The sequence below is a fragment of the Coregonus lavaretus genome, assembly GCF_964263955.1.
Source record: "Coregonus lavaretus genome assembly, chromosome: 26".
Classification (NCBI taxonomy): Eukaryota; Metazoa; Chordata; class Actinopteri; order Salmoniformes; family Salmonidae; genus Coregonus; species Coregonus lavaretus.
In genome coordinates this window covers 35,709,377-35,730,615 of record NC_140013.1, presented here as the reverse complement: position 1 = coordinate 35,730,615, position 21,239 = coordinate 35,709,377, and the positions used below count along the sequence as shown (strand labels likewise).

At 45.6% G+C, this 21,239-nt stretch overlaps 1 protein-coding gene across 4 annotated transcripts in view; it reads left to right on the top strand.

Annotated features, from left to right (window-relative positions):
- LOC311101814 (stromal interaction molecule 1-like) overlaps positions 1–21,239 on the top strand; it is a 42,567-nt gene that overhangs the window by 8,656 nt on the left and 12,672 nt on the right. For all 4 annotated transcript variants that reach the window (XM_084143015.1, XM_084143014.1, XM_084143017.1 and 1 more), the window contains exons 4-7: positions 1,721–1,835; positions 5,170–5,278; positions 5,388–5,503; positions 13,343–13,520. In XM_084143015.1, the coding sequence (XP_083999141.1) occupies positions 1,721–1,835; positions 5,170–5,278; positions 5,388–5,503; positions 13,343–13,520 (518 nt within the window). The remainder of the gene's footprint in view (positions 1–1,720; positions 1,836–5,169; positions 5,279–5,387; positions 5,504–13,342; positions 13,521–21,239) is intronic.

Below are 21,239 nucleotides of genomic sequence, written 5' to 3'. Positions count from 1 at the left end.
GTGCACTTCCTGGCCAGGCATTCCTGCAGTCAGAGAGAGGTCAGGGCTGCTAAAATGTTACCGATGTGGTCTGCACTCCACTACCGTCCCCGTAGCAGGCTTCTTTCTCACACTGCAACCAGTAGGAGGGAAGCCACGGCCAGGCTGGGAGAGGAGAGGCCTGTAGGGCAGCCACGAACAGGCTGGGAGAGGACAGGAGAGGCCTGTAGGGCAGCCACGAACAGGCTGGGAGAGGACAGGCCTGCCTTGTAGCCTCCTGCCCCACCTCAGGAGGCTCTGGTCTGGGCTAGAGGTCTCTTCCTCTGCAGCATCTTCTGCAGGGGCTGAGCAGTGTTAGATGGAGACACTGGCTCTGGATGATGATCCCTGAAGCAGCCAGCCGGTGAATGAAGCACATATCTCTGGTGTCAGTCCTGGCTCAGAGCCAACACTGAGGAAGGCTGAACAAAACATGTGGAGCGCTCGGACCAAAGCAGCTCTGATGCCTGGGCACTTCTTAGAGAAATAATAGGTTTTTATGATCATGTTTCGGTACTTTATTTTATTAGGATCCCCATTAGCTGTTGCGAAAGCTTCCTGGGGTCCACATGAAACATGACATAATACAGAACATTAATAGACAAGAACAGGTCTAGGACAGAACTACATACATTTAAAACAAGCTAAGATAATTGAAACATCATGACGCAACTAAAAAAACAAATGATGAACACACCAGACCAGGAATTTAAAAACATCAACTATTTGGCTACATTGTCAAAGAAACGGTATGATTTATTGCCTGATTGATTTTGAGTTTCCGCCCTGTATTGAAAACCTCCCACACTAAGCTATGAAGAAGGAAAATCATCATCATGGCTTGTCCTGAGCCCGTGATCGTTGAGCTGTTCTTTGTGGGGGCGTGCGTGTCGTACAGCAGCCAAACTTCTTCCTTCCAGTGATAACAGCATGGGGGCTGGCTAGAGATGGATGAAACATAATGTCAGCTAAGCACTGTCGCTGCGCTGCTATGCTTTTGCTCAAGAGAACTGGAGACACTCAATGTGTTCGATATTACTTACAGTAGGCTCATTAGATTGAAAGATTGGTTTAGTGTTTCGAGTAGAAAGAGGAACACTTGATTTCCTGTTTGTGTTCCTCATCATCAAATTATGTTTCCACACCTGTTCACAATGGCGTTATAGGTTTGTACTTTCCATCACAGGTTTTCAGGCCAATAAATCTTCAGTGGAAAATATGACACATGTACATGCTCAAACCTATAGATCTTTATTGAAATTTACCTATTAAGACAATGTCTAGATCTTTAATTGTCATTCAATCGTAAAAGGCCATGTGTTTTCTAGCACCTTCTCAGAGTGTGGTGTGAGTAAAGCATAGGGTTCCTTTAGTGCTAGATCCATACACACCTCTCTACTGCTTGTCATGAACATTGTGATACTGTTACAAGGCTGGATGCACACTGTAGGCAGGGGGAGGCTCAGGGCATGCTTCTCTGTTGGTTATTCTCTGTGCATGCCGCACATATCTTTTTTATCCTTCCCTGACTAAGCGAACACTTTGCAGTTTCCTAAGTCTACCTCAGCCTTGATGAAACTGTTTGATTCCTCTGCTCTGACATCTATAATTGACAGGCCACATAATCCTTCTGGCTGATTTGATTGACACCTCTCTCCCCTTCTCTCTCTCTCTCCCCCAATGTGACCCCGGTGACCTCCAGTTCCTAAGGGAGGACCTGAACTACCACGATCCCAAAGCCAAGCACAACAGTTTCCACGGAGACGACCAGTTCATCAGTGTGGAAGACCTGTGGAATACCTGGAAGGGTTCTGAAGGTGCTGGAACTACACTGTAGTGTTACTGGAGCCTCCCACCCTGTCTCTACTCTCTACAGGCTAGCAGTACAAACAAGCCTGCCCTCCAGGCACGCTGCCTCACTCAGTGCATCCGTTTGCATATAAGAGAGTCTCAGACAATGAATCTCATTCAGTACACTGTGATCTCTTCTCAGAGCTCTGCTCTGTCAGTCCAGCCCACCTCGTTTGATGTCTCACCGCTGACTGACACTGTGTTAGCTAGAGTCCCTGTGCTCTGTCGGTTTTAGAGTACTGCATTGTATTTACATTTGTATCATCAGTAATTAGATTTAGATTGAATGCTTAGATGTTCTGTCTGGTGACTTTATAGGTAAGGGAGAGTTTTTGCTGCTCAGCTTCTCTGCACTTAGGCTGCCCAACCATCCCAGGCACAGCAGTCAAATGTATCAGCTGGTATGCCAGCATTGTCAATTGAAGTGCAGACCACTTAGCAGCTCAAGCATCCTGGCAGAGGGTGATCAGTGGACCTGTCATCACCACATACACACACTCCGATAACAACCATCCACACTGACGTACCACCTACGCCTCCCTCTCCTTGTCCTGCTGGCATTACACTCACTCTGTCACGTTATCATATACCACTCATGGCTTTTCAAATCTATCTCCCCTCTTTGTCCCTCACCTCTCCTTCCTCTCTTCACATCTATCCCCCCCCCCCCCCCCCCCCCCCCCCCCCCAGCTAGCTAGCTAGGCAGCAGCACATTAACCCAGCTAGCTAGCTAGGCAGGAGCACATTAACCCAGCTAGCTAGCTAGGCAGGAGCACATTAACCCAGCTAGCTAGCTAGGCAGGAGCACATTAACCCAGCTAGCTAGGCAGCAGCACATTAACCCAGCTAGCTAGCTAGGCAGGAGCACATTAACCCAGCTAGCTAGCTAGGCAGGAGCACATTAACCCAGCTAGCTAGCTAGGCAGGAGCACATTAACCCAGCTAGCTAGGCAGCAGCACATTAACCCAGCTAGCTAGCTAGGCAGGAGCACATTAACCCAGCTAGCTAGCTAGGCAGGAGCACATTAACCCAGCTAGCTAGCTAGGCAGGAGCACATTAACCCAGCTAGCTAGGCAGCAGCACATTAACCCAGCTAGCTAGGCAGGAGCACATTAACCCGACTAGCTAGGCAGGAGCACATTAACCCAGCTAGCTAGGCAGGAGCACATTAACCCAGCTAGCTAGCTAGGCAGGAGCACATTAACCCAGCTAGCTAGGCAGCAGCACATTAACCCAGCTAGCTAGGCAGGAGCACATTAACCCGACTAGCTAGGCAGGAGCACATTAACCCAGCTAGCTAGGCAGGAGCACATTAACCCAGCTAGCTAGCTAGGCAGGAGCACATTAACCCAGCTAGCTAGGCAGCAGCACATTAACCCAGCTAGCTAGGCAGGAGCACATTAACCCGACTAGCTAGGCAGGAGCACATTAACCCAGCTAGCTAGGCAGCAGCACATTAACCCAGCTAGCTAGCTAGGCAGGAGCACATTAACCCAGCTAGCTAGCTAGGCAGGAGCACATTAACCCAGCTAGCTAGGCAGCAGCACATTAACCCAGCTAGCTAGGCAGGAGCACATTAACCCGACTAGCTAGGCAGGAGCACATTAACCCAGCTAGCTAGGCAGGAGCACATTAACCCGACTAGCTAGGCAGGAGCACATTAACCCAGCTAGCTAGGCAGGAGCACATTAACCCGACTAGCTAGGCAGGAGCACATTAACCCAGCTAGCTAGCTAGGCAGAAGCACATTAACCCAGCTAGCTAGGCAGGAGCACATTAACCCGGCTAGCTAGCTAGGCAGCAGCACATTAACCCGACTAGCTAGGCAGGAGCACATTAACCCAGCTAGCTAGCTAGGCAGGAGCACATTAACCCGACTAGCTAGGCAGGAGCACATTAACCCAGCTAGCTAGGCAGCAGCACATTAACCCGGCTAGCTGGGCAGCAGCACATTAACCCAGCTAGCTAGGCAGCAGCACATTAACCCAGCTAGCTAGGCAGCAGCACATTAACCCGACTAGCTAGGCAGGAGCACATTAACCCGACTAGCTAGGCAGGAGCACATTAACCCGGCTAGCTAGCTAGGCAGCAGCACATTAACCCGGCTAGCTAGGCAGCAGCACATTAACCCGGCTAGCTAGGCAGCAGCACATTAACCCGACTAGCTAGCTAGGCAGGAGCACATTAACCCGACTAGCTAGGCAGCAGCACATTAACCCGGCTAGCTAGGCAGCAGCACATTAACCCGACTAGCTAGGCAGCAGCACATTAACCCGACTAGCTAGGCAGCAGCACATTAACCCGGCTAGCTAGGCAGGAGCACATTAACCCAGCTAGCTAGGCAGCAGCACATTAACCCGACTAGCTAGGCAGCAGCACATTAACCCGACTAGCTAGGCAGGAGCACATTAACCCAGCTAGCTAGGCAGCAGCACATTAACCCGACTAGCTAGGCAGGAGCACATTAACCCAGCTAGCTAGGCAGCAGCACATTAACCCGGCTAGCTGGGCAGCAGCACATTAACCCAGCTAGCTAGGCAGCAGCACATTAACCCAGCTAGCTAGGCAGCAGCACATTAACCCGACTAGCTAGGCAGGAGCACATTAACCCGACTAGCTAGGCAGGAGCACATTAACCCGGCTAGCTAGCTAGGCAGCAGCACATTAACCCGGCTAGCTAGGCAGCAGCACATTAACCCGGCTAGCTAGGCAGCAGCACATTAACCCGACTAGCTAGCTAGGCAGGAGCACATTAACCCGACTAGCTAGGCAGCAGCACATTAACCCGGCTAGCTAGGCAGCAGCACATTAACCCGACTAGCTAGGCAGCAGCACATTAACCCGACTAGCTAGGCAGCAGCACATTAACCCGACTAGCTAGGCAGGAGCACATTAACCCAGCTAGCTAGGCAGCAGCACATTAACCCGACTAGCTAGGCAGCAGCACATTAACCCGACTAGCTAGGCAGCCTGAGCCCACACCACACTGCTGCTGACTCCCTGCCAGTCCCATGTCCCTTACCCCGGCTTTTATTGAGAGATGGCCAACGTGTTTAGCTACATTTAACAGTGTGTTATGATAGAGGATAACTCTAAGGGATTCTGGATACACTCGTCTCACGGCGACACTCATAAGATATAAAGCAGAATCACAGTTCTCTCTCTGTGTGTGGGTCGGCGTTGGCTCAAGGTTGGCATACAACCAGTGATGGGGATTACTGAGGCTCATCTGAACCGGTCTTTAGAGAGAGATTTGAGAAGCAAGGATAGTGTGGTAATATTATGTTTGTGTATTGCAGTGTACAACTGGACAGTGGACGATGTGGAGAAGTGGCTCACCTACTTGGAGCTGCCACAGTATGTGGACGCCTTCCGCAAGATGCACTTCAACGGCACTGTCATGCCCAGGTAAGTTAACCCATAGGGTCCTTCATACTAACCCTCCTGTTCTCGCTCTCTTCCTCAATGTTCCTGTGACTGCACTGCAGAGTCTCAATCTGTCTGTCTGTTCCCTCAGGCTGGCTGTGAAGAACACCACTCTGACGGTGACCATTCTGAAAATGCTGGATCGCAGCCATGTTCAGAAGCTGCAGCTCAAGGCCCTGGACGTTGTGCTGTTCGGAGCCCCGCTCAGTAAGTGGATTATTATTCTTTACAATTCCATTACATGACGTATTAGTGTTCGTAGTGTGTTTATCTTTTATTCAGACTGATAAAGGAGAATTGCTGTTGCATTCTGATGCGACTGTTTGTGAATGTAATTATGAGAGGAAGAACGGTGTCTGCTCTGTTTGTCTCTCCAAAGGGAGACAGTTGGTTAAAAAAAAAAAAACTCCAAACTGTGTTCATTAGTCTCAAGCAGCATCTTGGCAGTGCTGGAAAATGCTAGTTCTTATCAAGTTTCAAGTTTTAATCACATGCACCACATGTACAGTGAAATTCCTTTCTCGCAAGCTCTAAACCCAACAATGCAGTAATCAATAACAATGTAATACTCAAAATAACATAAGGTCGAACAAAAACACACAATAAATAAAAATAAGCCCCTCCCCCTATATGTTTAGCTAGTAATCATCTAGGACTACCTGCAGTCAGACTTCTTGCTTCAGCACAAAACACAGTGAATCAGTATGATCCATTTAAATTCTGCTACACTGTCCGTTGATAAATAACATGAACTATGAGGTTCACCGGGGTTACTGTAAGGCCAGAAATCAGAAACCACCATGCTTTCCTCTAAAGGAAGTGAAGCCCTCTTTAGGAAGGCTATTCTGTGGTGCTCTGTGTGTGCCATACCAAAAGCCAGCCTGTTCCAGAATGAGCAGAGAGAGAGCAGGACTATTAAAGAGGAAGTGAGTTGATGCTCAGGCTGAGCTACTCTATATTCTAACAGATAAACACTCCACACCTCTAGGGCCCTATAAAATCACACCTGTTTGGCGCACTGATACAGATAAACACACCTCTAGGGCCCTATAAAATCACACCGGTCTTGCGCACTGAGACAAACACACCACACCTCGATAAAATCTGCATTGCGGATGGAATCACAGAATACAGACATTAAAATGTAATTCAACTTTTTTTTTTTTTTTACTGAAAGTAGGAGGAAATCAACTAAATGTATTGAACTTATTAGAAAATTCATAAATTTTCCCAAGTTCATCATAAGACATTAACAAAATGCATCAGTGATTTGTATTTTCCTGCAACGTTTTGAAACAGCATAAGAATGCTCCTGTCTGTGTGCACGTATGTCTACAATTTATGTAGCTGCTAGCGATGATGCTTATGATAACCTTTTTCTAGTAGAGATGGAAAGGCTTTCCCAAAAAACCTTCTCAATTAAATGTTAACTATAAAGTAGCCAATGCCTACCTGGATTATTTTCATAAATCCAGTGGCCATTTTGGTTTGCAAACTCTGCAATCACATGAGCGCTACAGGAACATCGCTAACCAAACCACGGTCTCTTGCTGGTGCACACTTGCATTAACGAGGTGCATGTCCTAACCTGGCGCTAAGTCATACCAGTAATGGAGTTTAAAAGGACCTGCACTGTGTGAAAGCCGTTAGACATGATAGGAAACAGAACATGTCCGTTCTAGTTATGTGGAGCATGATCAGTCCTTCCTACAGCAACCCTGGGCCTGGTTAAGCAGGAAGAACACAGCACTAGGTTCCTGCCAGCTATCTCACAGTGACATATTTCAGCCTGTTGCAGCATGAATCTCTAGTCCCCAGAGGCTCCTGCTGTATCAGTGGTTGGTACTGTAGTTACACCAGTTTCCCCCATTGTTTTCCTACTGTAAATGTATGGCATTCTGTTGGTCATACCCTGTCAGACTGGTGCTGGGACTTGGGAGATCCTGCTGATGTAATGTCACCATCAGACAAGGTGGTTCCTGGGAATCGTACCAGGGACGGAGAACCTGATGGCTCACATTCTGGGGCTGCACCACAGACTGATTGTGTGTGTGGAGGGTGGTGTAGGGCCCTGTGAAATCTTTTTTATTTTATTTTTCTCCCAAGTTTTTCCAGGTTTCAGTTTTCTATTTTTGGGTGTAGAACAAGAATCCGTGATTAAGTTATGTAAGGAAACCAGAATATTAATGTCGCCTTGGGCTTCCTCTGGCCTTGAAGTTCTGTCTGCTCTGCTCTCCATACTAGAGGTTGCAGCAGCAGCAGGATAAGGGAGAGTTAGGGGTCTGTGTCTGGCATGTGTCATTGTGTGTGTTTAGTGAAGAGTCTCAGCTGGAGGAAGAGAGGGGGTCGTCTGGACATGACAGCCCCGGGCAGAAAGCCACAGGTCCTGCTGATAGTCACACAGACTGTCTGTGCACGCATTTTAAGACACCTTTCACAATGGGCCACATCAGAAATGGACACTTCTCCTTATCTTGTCTTAATGGCTGACACATTTACCAAAGGGGAACCATTCCATAGCGCTGTTTACAACTTATTACATGCAACTGGAGTGTTCACCTGAAGGATAACAGAAAAAGACAGATTTGAGCCAAGTCATTCCCAGTCTAATGGTCAGTTAAACATGTCACTTTGGACTTTCTAGCCAACATTCCTGCTAATCAGCGACGTGTTTTCAGAGAAAGACAAAGCTAATGGAATGTGTTAGCTAGAGGAAAAGACCTACATGTACAGTGCATTCGGAAAGTATTCAGACCACTTGACTTTTTCCACATTTTGTTACGTTACAGCCTTATTCTAAAATTTATTAAATAAATAAAAACATCCTCAGCAATCTACACACAATACCCCATAATGACAAAGCAAAAACAGTTTTTTTTAAAGTTTTGCAAACTTATTACAAATAAAAAACAGAAATAGCTTATTTACATAAGTATTCAGATCATTTGCTATGAGACTCCAAATTGAGCTCAGGTGCATCCTGTTTCCATTTATCGTCCTTGAGATGTTTCTACAACTTGATTGGAGTCCACCTGTGGCAAATTAAATTGCTTGGAAATTATTTGGAAAGGCACACACCTGTCTATAAGGTCCCACAGTTGACGGTGCATGTCAGAGCCAAAACCACGGAATTGTCCGTAGAGCTCCGAGACAGGATTGTGTCGAAGCACAGATCTGGTGAAGGGTACCAAAAACATTCTGCAGCATCGAACATCTCTGGAGAGACCTGAAAATAGCTGTGCAGCAACGCTCCCCATCCAACCTGACAGAGCTTGAGTTGATCTTCAGAGAAGAATGGCAGAAACTCCCCAAATACAGGTGTGCCAAGCTTGTAGCGTCATACCCAAGAAGACTCGAGGCTGTAATCGCTGCCAAAGGTGCTTCAACAAAATACTGAGTAAAGGGTCTGAATACTTATGTAAATGTGATATTTCAGTTTTTTGTATTTTGATAAATTAGCAAGAATTTCAAAAATGTTTTTGCTTTGTCATTATGGGGTATTGTGTGTGGAATTTCTATACATTTTTGGATACGGCTGTAACCTAACAAAATGTGGAAAATGTCAAGGGGTCGCCAGAACAGCCACCAGAACAGCTTCAATGCGCCTTGGCATATATTCTACAAGTGTCTGGAACTCTATTGGTGGGATGTGACGCCATTCTTCCATGAGAAATTCCACCATTTGGTGTTGATGGTGGTGGAAAAAGCTGTTTCAGGAACCGCTCCAGAATCTCCCATAAGTGTTCAATTGGATCTGGTGACTGAGATACACACACCCTTTAAACCCCCTATGCTTCTTTGAGACCCCTCTTTCAAAGTCACCGAGATCTCTTCTTCTAGCCATTGTAGCTGAAATAATGGGCAACTGGGCATTTTTACACATGACCCTAAGCATGATGGGATGTTCATTTGCTTAATTAAGTCAGGAACCACACCTGTGTGGAATCATCTGCTTTCAATATACATTGTATCCCTCATTTACTCAAGTGTTTCATTATTCTGGCAGTTACCTGTTTTATGCTGGCAGTTACTGGTACATGTTTGTGTGTGTTGAAATGGTTGTATTCGACCACCAGTAATTAAACTATAGCAACAGGAGATTTAAAGGATTTAGTTGTGGAGTATGACCTTAAGGATAATATATTCCTCTGCAGTGTCTGGTCTTCCACGGATTAAGAGTTATATTCTAATGCTGCAGACCCACGGCAAATTGAGCGTGAAGAGGCTGAAATTAAATTTCATGACAACGCGAGAGGGAGTTGTTTTCCTGCGGGAGGGAACGGATGATTGGCCTGATGTACACTATACAGACCAGTCAAAAGTTTGGACACACCTACTCATTCCAGGGTTTTTCTTTATTTTTACTATTTTCTACATTGTAGAATAATAGTGAAGACATCAAAACTATGAAATAACACATGGAATCATGTAGTAACCAAAAAAGTGTTAAACAAATCAAAATATTTTATTTGAGATTCTTCAAAGTAGCCACCCTTTGCCTTGATGACAGCTTTGCACACTCTTGGCATTCTCTCAACCAGCTTCATAAGGTAGTCACCTGGAATGCATTTCAATTAACAGGTGTGCCTTGTAAAAAGTTAATTTCTGGAATATATTTCCTTCTTAATGTGTTTTAGCCAATCAGTTGTGTTGTGACAAGGTAGGGGTGGTATACAGAACATAGCCCTATTTGGTAAAAGACCAAGTCCATATTATGTCAAGAACAGCTCAAATAAGCAAAGAGAAACAACAGTCCATCATTACTTTAAGACGTGAAGGTAAGTCAATCCGAAAAATGTCAACTTTTAACGTTTCTTCAAGTGCAGTCGCAAAAACCATCAAGCGCTATGATGAAACTGGCTCTCATGTGGACTGCCACAGGAAAGGAAGACCCAGAGTTACCTCTGCTGCAAAGGATAAGTTCATTAGAGTTACCAGCCTCAGACATTGCAGCCCAAATAAATGCTTCACAGAGTTCAAGTAACAGACACCTCTCAACATCAACTGTTCAGAGGAGACTGCGTGAATCAGGTTTTCATGGTCGAATTGCTGCAAAGAAATCACTGCTAAAGGACACCAATAGGAAGAAGAGACTTGCATGGGCCAAGAAACACAAACAATGGACATTAGACCAGTGGAAATCTGTCCTTTGGTCTGTTGAGTCCAAATTTGAGATTTTTGGCTCCAACCGTCGTGTCTTCGTGAGACGCAGAGTAGGTGAACTGATGATCTCTGCATGTGTGGTTCCCGCCGTGAAGCATGGAGGAGGAGGTGTGATGGTGTGGGGGTGCTTCGCTGGTGACACTGTCTGTGATTTATTTAGAATTCAAGGCACACTTAACCAGCATGGCTTCCACAGCATTCTGCAGCGATACGCCATCCCTTCTGGTTTGCGCTTAGTGGGACTCTCTCATTTGTTTTTCAACAGGTCAATGACCCAACACACCTCCAGGCTGTGTAAGGGCTACTTGACCAAGAAGGAGAGTGATGGAGTGCTGCATCAGATGACCTGGCCTCCACAATCACCCGTCCTCAGCCCAATTGAGATGGTTTGGGATGAGTTGGACCGCAGAGTGAAGGAAAAGCAGCCAACAAGTGCTGAACATATGTGGGAACTCCTTCAAGACTGTTGGAAATGCATTTCAGGTGCAGCTAAATGAGAGAATGCCAAGAGTGTGCAAAGCTGCCATCAAGGCAAAGGGTGGCTACTTTGAAGAATCTCAAATATAAAATATTTTGATTTGTTTTATACTTTTTTGGTTACTATATGATTCCATGTGTTATTTAATAGTTTTGATGTCTTCACTATTATTCTACAATGTAGAAAATAGTAAAAATAAAGGAAAAACCCTGGAATGAGTAGGTGTGTCCAAACTTTTGACTGGTACTGTATTTACAAAAGTATGTGGACACCTCTTCAAATTAGAGGGTTTGTCTATTTCAGACACACCCGTTGCTGACAAGTATATAAAATCGAGCACACAGCCATGCAATCTCTATAGAAAAACATTTCTGGAGTGGTGTAAAGCCTGCCACCATTGGACTCTGGAGCAGTGGAAACGCGTTCTCTGGAATGATGAATCACGCTTCGCCATCTGGCAGTCCGACGGATTAATCTGGTTTTGGCGGATGCCAGGAGAACGCTACCTGCCTGAATGCATAGTGCCAACTGTAAAGTTTGGTAGAGGAGGAATAATGGTTTGGTGCTGTTTTTCATGGTTCGGTCTAGGCCCTTTAGTTCCAGTGAAAGGAAATCTTAACTCTTCAGCATGCAATTACATTCTAGACAATTCTGTGCTCCCAACTTTGTGGCAACAGTTTGGGGAAGGCTCTTTCTTGTTTCAGCATGAAAATGCCCCCGGTCACAAAGCGAGGTCCATACAGAAATGGGTTGTCGAGATTGGTTTGGAATAACTTGACTGGCCTGCACAGAGCCCTGACCTTATTTGAAATGATTCTGTTTTTGTCAAATACCGTATCTGTTTGGGATTCTTGCGGTCAATTTGCAGTGTATTTATAACTATGTTCCGGCCCCACGACCATCCGCACATGGAAAAATATGCCCACGGCTGAGTGTAATTGGGGACCCCTGCCCTAGAGCTTTATAGCCAAGCTAGTTCCCCCTCGTATTGTTTTCCTGGTTGCTGTATCGTTGGTCTGACTCCAGTGTAGTCATAAATGTACACCGCTATCCGGCCAATTTCCACTGTCAATGGCCAACTGTGTTTGTACTAGGATTTTGTAGGCAAGACTGCAAGAGCCCACACAGAGCTCTTGACTGATGACAGAGGGCAAGCAAACATTGCCGGCCTAATGATGAGCACATCACCCTACATCAATACTCAATGTCGGTGACATGAAAGGGAGCCTTGTGTCAGGGGGAGGTTGTTTTTCTGTGAGGCGGAGGGAGGTCTTTGTTCCATGTCAGTAACAGCCAGAGAGAGCTTAGTGTGTAAGGCTTGTTTGGAAGTTGGCACACCCTCGATGAGCCTGTAAAGAGACATGCCAGGCCCAGGCTTTAGCTGACACTTAGCTCCACTTCCTCTCTTGTTTCACTCCAGGACATAAGTGCTGTGTTTGCTAAGAGGTTATGCTATGTGTTTGCGTAGATCTTATCCCTTTCCAGGCCCTACGGCGGCTCGCCTTCACAGCTTTTAAGAGAACGGGTTTTGTAATCCTCTGTCTCTCTGTGCTTTAAGGATGCTGGATCATGTTTATGGCCTTGTGGCTCATTTTACATGAGGGTTAGTTGCTGCCTGCCTGGCTGGCTGACGTGCTGGTGGTGACTGAGGAATGGGACTGTTCTGAATCCCTTAGGATGGCAACATTATGACAGAGGACATTCACACTTCTACCCGGGCCGAGCCCCCCCCCCCCAGAGGACATTCACACCTCACTTGGACAGGAAGTGTGAGACAGTGGCTGTCCGGGCCGGGGGTTTGATTCGTCACCTCATGTAAATGTAAACTCCCATGCCCTCGTGTTCTCGACGTGTTGTTCATCAGCGTCTGTTAGCAGACTGTACATAGTGTGTTCATCTGCCTTTATCCTGGTCTTTTGGCCTGGTGCCTCCTCAACTCAACCCACTACTACCACACATCTCTATTGGAGAGACCTCGCCACAGTACAGTACCATGACATCAATTCATTCAGTTTCACACTTTCACATCATTAGTTCACCACCAATGAGTTTTCTGGATGAAGGGACAATCAGGAAAATGTTACTGTCGTACAATGTGTACTATTCTTTTAAAGGGATACTTCAGGATTTTGGCAATGAAGCCCTTTATCTACTTCCTCAGAGTCAGATGAACTCATGGATACCATTTTGTGTCTGCATCCAATATGAAGGAAGTTGGAGGTAGTTTTGCGAGCCAATGCTAACTAGCGTCAGCGCAATAACTGGAAGTCTATGGTATCTACTTGCATGCTAGCAGTTACCATAGACTTCTAGTCATTGCGCTAATGCTAGGGGAAGTAGATAAAGGGCTTCATTGCCAGAATCCTGAAGTATCCCTTTAACCTAACACTTTTGTCTCTCCCCAGTGAACAGACATAACCACCTGAAGGACTTCATGCTGGTGGTTTCCATAGTGATGGGCATTGGAGGCTGCTGGTTCGCCTACATCCAGAACCGCTACTCCAAGGACCACATGAAGAAGATGATGACGGACTTGGATGGCCTACAGAGGGCTGAACAGAGTCTGCATGATCTACAGAAGAAGTGAGTTTGTCTTTCCCTTCAGCCACTGTACCAGGAGGAAGCAGGCCCATGTAAGCCCATAGAATTAGAGTGACTGACTGTGTTATGTCTTTCTAAAATTCTAATGGAGCCTCATTTTTCTGCTGGTGTTTCATAGTATCAGCTAGTTCCATGCTGTTGTTGTTTTTGGTACTAATCTAGGCTTTCTACTTTCTATTAGGCCTGCTTCATTAGCAGGTGAATCATATTGGTTTGATGTCGTGATACAAATTTGGGGACAGTCAGTGTCCATTTAGTCAGGAATTAGCAGCTTCAACACGTTTTCAGGTTTGTCATGTTGGGAGGCCAATCCATGATGCAACAGAAACAGGAGGCGGAGGTTTCACTGTTCTGAGGCCATCAGTTGAGTTCCTCATTCTAGAGATTTTGTGTTTATTAGGATCCCCAATTAGCTGCTGCAGCGGCTACTCTTCCTGGGGTCCAAACTTTTGCTGCAGTCATTACGTGAGAGGACAAAAAATCTATGGAACAGCAGTGATCTCTATGGAACAGCAATGAATTTCATCTGAACTAAATCTCACAGCTGATCACAAGAGGGACTTGGTGTCAACTGTCCATGGATTTTTGTTTTTTTAATGATTATTCTGCAAACACCTTTTGAAATCTGAGCTAGCATATGTTTGTGGTTTGGCTCAGAGAGAGAAACTGAAGTCTTTGAATTCTCCCATTGGGGTCTAGTGGAAGTAGAGCTCAACTCCCCTTCCTCCTCTGTGGCCCTCTCTCTCTGGCCTCTGTCCTGGTCCTGTCACTACAGTATCACGACTGTCTCCCGCTAGTATTATAGTACCCCGCACAGCTGCTTTGGTTGGGTGTTTGTGTGTCGTGACAGGGGAGCAGGAAGTATGTCTCGCAGTACAGTGTAGTGAGCCTGTTGAATACAGACCAACAGGCTCATTCCCCGTTCCATGGCATGGGGACAAGCCAGGAGGTTCACACTCTTTTCCCCTGGCAGGAGGGTCACACTCTTTTTTCCCCTGGAAGGAGGGTCACACTCTTTTCCCCTGGCAGGAGGGTTACACTCTTTTTTCCCCTGGAAGGAGGGTGCAACTCTTTTTCCCCTGGCAGGAGGGTGCAACTATTTTTCCCCTGGCAGGAGGGTGAAACTATTTTTCCCCTGGCAGGAGGGTGCAACTCTTTCCCCTGACAGTAGGCTCCAGCTCTTTCCCCTGGCAGACAGACTGCCTGGCTGTCCTCCCCTTTTTAATGGTGCAGTCTAGGTTTGGTTGATATACCGTATACCGGGGTATTTAGAAATACAGACGGCACGATTTTCAATACTGTTTTAAAAAGTGCTACGCCACTGGTTATAACTACAAGTTACGTATAACTATAAGAAATCTAAGATATGTCAAATATATGATATCCAGCTCAGGGCTCCAGCTATGCATTTGGATTGCTTTCTAGCTAAGCCCGACCCTACTGTAGTCTCTTGCCTTGTCATTTCTGCCATTAGCACTGACTATATCCATGCTTTCTTACGGCATTATGGAGGTGGATCATTTTCACATCCTCCTGCTCATTGATGGCTCAGTCATGCTGACTCGTACACACAGAGTATCTAGGCCTCTTATCCTTGACACACATTCATTCCCACTACAACTAGCTGACTCCTACAGTGAGTGTCCTTGATGTAGGCCACAGGAGGCCGCTGACTGGAGGACAGCTCATAAAAATGTCCGGAATGGAGCAAATGGAATGGCGTCAAACACCTGGAAACCATGTGTTTTGTATTTGATACCGTTCTACTTATTCCACTCCAGCCAAGCTTGTCCTCCCCAATTAAGGTGTCACCAACCTCCTGAAATGTAGGCCTACTAATCCACCAACCTAGCCTAGCCACAATCTGCTGTCCTTGCTACCAGGTCATTGATTCTGCATGGGGTGTCCTGTGTGTGTTCCATAGCCTTGCTAGCAGAGAGCATTACCGGGGCTGTGTCCTCTGCTGTGCTGAGAGGAGAGCGGCCTTGGAACAGAGTCATGTTATGCCTCTATTGACGTCCCTCTCTCCCCAGACAGAAACTTTGTATATCATATCCTGCCAGTTGGGTACAGGGGTTAGTAATGCCCGCCCCGTTCATTCACTGTGATAGTAAAACATCTCTGCAATTCCTCACGCCACGCCACAATGTCGTCTGTGTTTAAATCTATCTCATCTCCTGCTGTGGGACATTCAGATGAGGCTGGGGATATACAACCGCTCTGCTGCAACTCTCTGAAACACGTAGTGACAGTTGTTTCTTATAAAGCACAATAATGTGAAGTGCCAATTAGATATACAGTGCCTTGCAAAAGTATTCATCCCCCTTGGCATTTTTCCTATTTTGTTGCAATACAACCTGTAATTTAAATGGATTTTTATTTGGATTTCATGTAATGGACATACACAAAATAGTTCAAATTGGTGAAGTGAAATGAAAAACATAACTAACGGAAAAGTGGTGCGTGCATATGTATGAAGCCCCTAAATAAGATCTGGTGCAACCAATTACCTTCAGAAGTCACATAATTAGTTAGAATTGCACACAGGTGGACTTTATTTAAGTGTCACATGATCTGTCACATGATCTCAGTGTATATATACACCTGTTCTGAAAGGCCCCAGAGTCTGCAACACCACTAAGCAAGGGGCACCACCAAGCAAGCGGCACCATGAAGACCAAGGAGATCTCCAAACAGGTCAGGGACAAAGTTGTGGAGAAGTACAGATCAGGGTTGGGTTATAAGAAAATATCAGAAACTTTGAACATCCCACGGAGCACCATTTTAAATCCATTATAAAAAATTGAAGAATATGGCACCACAACAAAGCTGCCAAGAGAGGGCCGCCCACCAAAACTCACGGACCAGGCAAGGAGGGCATTAATCAGAGCGGCAACAAAGAGACCAAAGATAACCCTGAAGGAGCTGCAAAGCTCCACAGCGGAGATTTGGAGTATCTGTCCATAGGATCACTTTAAGCCGTACACTCCACAGAGCTGGGCTTTACGGATGAGTTGCCAGAAAAAAAAAGCTAACACGTTTGGTGTTCGCCAAAAGCCATGTGGGAGACTCCCCAAACATATGGAAGAAGTTACTCTGGTCAGATGAGACTAAAATTGAGCTTTTTGGCCATCAAGGAAAACGCAATGTCTGGCACAAATCCAACACCTCTCATCACCCCGAGAACACCATCCCCACAGTGAAGCATGGTGGTGGCAGCATCATGCTGTGGGGATGTTTTTCATTGGCAGGGACTGGGAAACTGGTCAGAATTGAAGGAATGATGGATGGCGCTAAATACAGGGAAATTGTTGAGGGAAACCTGTTTCAGTCTTCCACAGATTTGAGACTGGGACGGAGGTTCACCTTCCAGCAGGACAATGAACCTAAGCATACTGCTAAAGCAACACTTGAGTGGTTTTAGCGGAAACATTTAAATGTCTTGGAATGGCCTAGTCAAAGCCCAGATCTCAATCCAATTGAGAATCTGTGGTATGACTTAAAGATTGCTGTACACCAGCGGAACCCATCCAACTTGAAGGAGCTGGAGCAGTTTTGCCTTGAAGAATGGGCACAAATCCCAGTGGCTAGATGTGCTAAGCTTATAGAGACATACCCCAAGGGACTTGCAGCTGTAATTGCTGCAAAAGGTGGCTCTACAAAGTATTGACATTGGGGGGGTGAATAGTTATGCACACTCAAGTTTTCTGTTTTCCTGTCTTATTTCTTGTTTGTGTCACACAAAAAACATATTTTGGATCTTTAAAGTGGTAGGCATGTTGTGTAAATCAAATGATACAAACCCCCAAAAAATCTATTTTAATTCCAGGTTGTAAGGCAACAAAATAGGAAAAATGCCAAGGGGGGCGAATACTTTCGCAAGCCACTGTATATATATTTTCAGAGGCATTGCGATAGCTCATGCATACTAGGTAATGTGCGTGCAGTTTTGTATTGTTGCTGTTTTGTGGTTTTTACCTATGGGGTTATAGACCTTCGTCTACAGTTGTTATTCCAGAGCAAACCAGAGCATTGACAGTTCCATTGACATTGAGATGCCTGCTACCCTCCTGTTAAACACTTGTTACTGTAACAGTGAATGGGAGCATACAGACTGACCGTGTGGGAGTGGTGGGACAGGTCAGCATGTCTCCTATGTGAGCCCTGTAATGGAGGCAGGGGAAGAGAACATGCAAGACGGTGTGACTTGGTGTGACTGGGTGGACAGGCTGGCATGTCTCTTGTGCTCTCCCGGGGAGCTGGGGAGAGGGGTCATGTCCTCTGTGTCTTTTAGCCGTGCCTGCTTCCTGATCCTTGCTGCCAGCTGCTGTCTGGCCAGACCTTCAAGGGAGATCCTGTGGCCGGATCAAAATCACCTGGCCCAAGCCTCAGACTTCCGTTTTAACTGAGGGTGGACAGAGGTAGGGTGGGGGGGGGGGGCTCTCCCAGGAGCTGTAGGCCTATTTCACCTTGTGTTTACTCTGGGTGCCTTTTAACAACACCAGCTGGTGCCAGGCGGTACCTCTTTACACGCTTTACATGTCACCTCCACCGCTTACGCACTCCCATGTGGACGGAGGTGTGGTGTAGTGGGTGTGCTGTATGCAGGACAAGGACAGGTCTCTACTAAACAGGATCAATAAATGACATGGTTGATGGATATTACGCTCATACACCTCCTATATATGACTCTGGATAGGTAAACTGTGCTAATGTATCCTCCAAACACCGGCTTCGAGGGCATTATCACTTTTATACAATGGGTTACCAACATATTCAAATAATGATTGACATATTTTCATTAAAAACGTTATTTTGATTAATTTATTCATACTATTTCATCCTTCCACAAGATATAGTCCCGACACAAATCTAGGGTTGCTATCCAAGCCGGCTGGTCGTCCGTTCTATCGGTTCCTTTGCCAGAGACGCGACCCAGTCATTCAGTCTTTTTGTTCTGTATCTATAGATCCAGTCGTTTATTCTAAATGTACCATTACCATACTGGCTGGCAATATTCTTAACCCTTGCTTGCTAGCTAGCCAACTACAGCTAACTTACAGTCACGTCAAATAGTGTAGCCAGAATAACAGCAAAGTAGCTGCATTTGCATTTGTTTAAGCTGTTTTCCAATGAGAATTATTTGGATACATCCATAACAATGAGCTAATGAGGCGCGATTTCGCCTGGCATAGAAAATGTGCTCACTTGTCAGGACACTGTTGTTCAGAGGAGCTAGCCAACCGCACAATCACAATCAATCACTTCAAACTGAAGCTGGAAAGACTGCAAACTAGCTGCACTTCGTTTTGTTTGACCTTTTTTGAATTGACATTTCTTTGTATTCAGACCCCTTCACTTTTTCCATATTTTGTAATGTTACATCTTTTATTTTATTTACAATTGTTTTTATTTAAACCCCTTTTTCTCCCCAATTTCGATCTTGTCTCATCGCTGCAATTCCCCAACGGGCTCAGGAGGCGAAGGTCGAGTCATGCGTCCTCCGAAACATGAAAAGCCTAACCGCGATTTTTAACACCAGCCCGCTTAACCCAGAAGCCAGCTGCACCAATGTGTCGGGGGAAACACCGTTCAACTGATGACCGAGGTCAGCCTGCAGGCACCCGGCCCGCCACAAGGAGTCGCTAGAGCGCGATGAGCCATGTAAAACCCCCCCAGCCAAACCGTCCCCTAAGTTGTTACAGCCTATCCTAAAATGGAGAGAAGAAAGGGAGAAACTCCCCAAATACAGGTGTGCCAAGCTTGTAGCGTCATACCCAAGAAGACTCGAGACTGTAATCGCTGCCAAAGGTGCTTCAACAAAGTACTGAGTAAAGGGTCTGAATACTTATGTAAATGTGATATTTCAGTTTTTTATTTTTTATTAATTTGCAAAAATTTCTAAACTGTTTTTGCTTTGTCATTATGGGGAATTGTGTGTAGATTAATGAACAAAAAAAATAACATAATCCACTTTAGAATAAGGCTGTGACGTAAAATTTTTTGGAAAAAGTGAAGGGGTCTGAATACTTTCTGAATTATGCCAGTTGATCCATGATTTAGACTGGCTGAGAAACGCTGACTGTCTGTCTCGTCACTACTCCCAACACGTTCATTACTACGGGACAGCTGGAGATCAAATTTAAATATAAGAACAATGTTGCAAATGTCGGAGAGACAGACAGCAAGGTTTATACAAATCTCCGCTGTTAAACTAAATGTTAGTCTAAAATAAATGTGAGATAATGTCTAGATGCTTTTTTATAGTGAAGATAAAGTTTATAAATTGCCTGGCTGGGCTGATGAGACAGTGGATTGCGCAGTCAGATGGAACCGAGTAAATGGGCATTTTAACGTCTTAGATTTAGCCGGTGGTAACTTGTGGAAAAGACACCGGCTGGAATGCGGTTTTAAGCAATCAGCATTCAGGATTAGACCCACCCGTTGTATAAACGTGTGTGTGTGTGTGTATATATATCCACATTCTACTGCTGCTGCTCATATTCCAGTTGCTCATAAATGACATTGATTTAAAACTAGTCTCACTCATAGGAATGCTATTCATGAAAATCTATACCAGCCCAGTCAGCCTGGAGGTGCTGAGCTGGTGCTGCAAATAGGCTTTGATGATGTTCGCTTGTACAGTACATAAGTCCTTTGTTGGACCCTGCAGTGCGGTGCTGTGGGGCTGAGAGTCCGCATTGTTCTGCCTGCCCTGCCGTTGTTGCTGCTGGAGCTGTGGCTAGTGAATGGTCAGAGCGTTAGTGAGAAGGCCCACTGCCCACGTTCCATCCTCAGATCCCTGGATCACCTTTCACTGTTGCATAGCTACCCATCCACATCTTCTCCATGATTGGTCTGGATTTGCCTCCCTGACAATTTCTAGAATGTGCAACACATTCTGACCATTCTGATTGGTCCCAGAAACCGATGGGTTGGGCCAGAGCCAACCTTACATGATGACGTTTTCAACTTCAACTCTCTGGTTAGATTTGTTAGACGATCGAATCGCTGATGAATTTGTTTTGCATAACGCTCCCCTCATTTTGAAATGAAGTCACACAAACAACATGTAGGATGGCAGATTCAGACTGAATGTATGTAGCGATCAATAGAGCAGCGGTATTAAATTCAGGGTGATTGGTCAGGCTACTCTTGACTGCAGCTCTCTGCCACCTCTACCTCGGGTGGGAGGAGGCTGCTCTCTGGTGGTGTAAAACGGCATTCTCTCAACCTCAACTCACGCCCTGTAAAACCTGTTCTCAGACTTACTGATAGATTTTGTAACTCATTCGGATACTCCATGGATTCAGGTTAATTTATATCAATTGAAATGCTGTTCATAATTTCAATGCACCAATTCTGATCAGATATTGATCATCTCAAACATATGATGTGATCTCTTTAAAACATAGCAGCCTAGGCTGTATACAAGATAAAGCAGTCTCTCTGTGGATTACATAAATATCTACAGTCCTATCTCTCCTGGTGGATCACATGAATATCTACAGTCCTAGCTCTCCTGGTGGATTACATGAATATCTACAGTCCTATCTCTCCTGGTGGATCACATGAATATCTACAGTCCTATCTCTCCTGGTGGATCACATGAATATCTACAGTCCTATCTCTCCTGGTGGATCACATGAATATCTACAGTCCTAGCTCTCCTGGTGGATTACATAAATATCTACAGTCCTA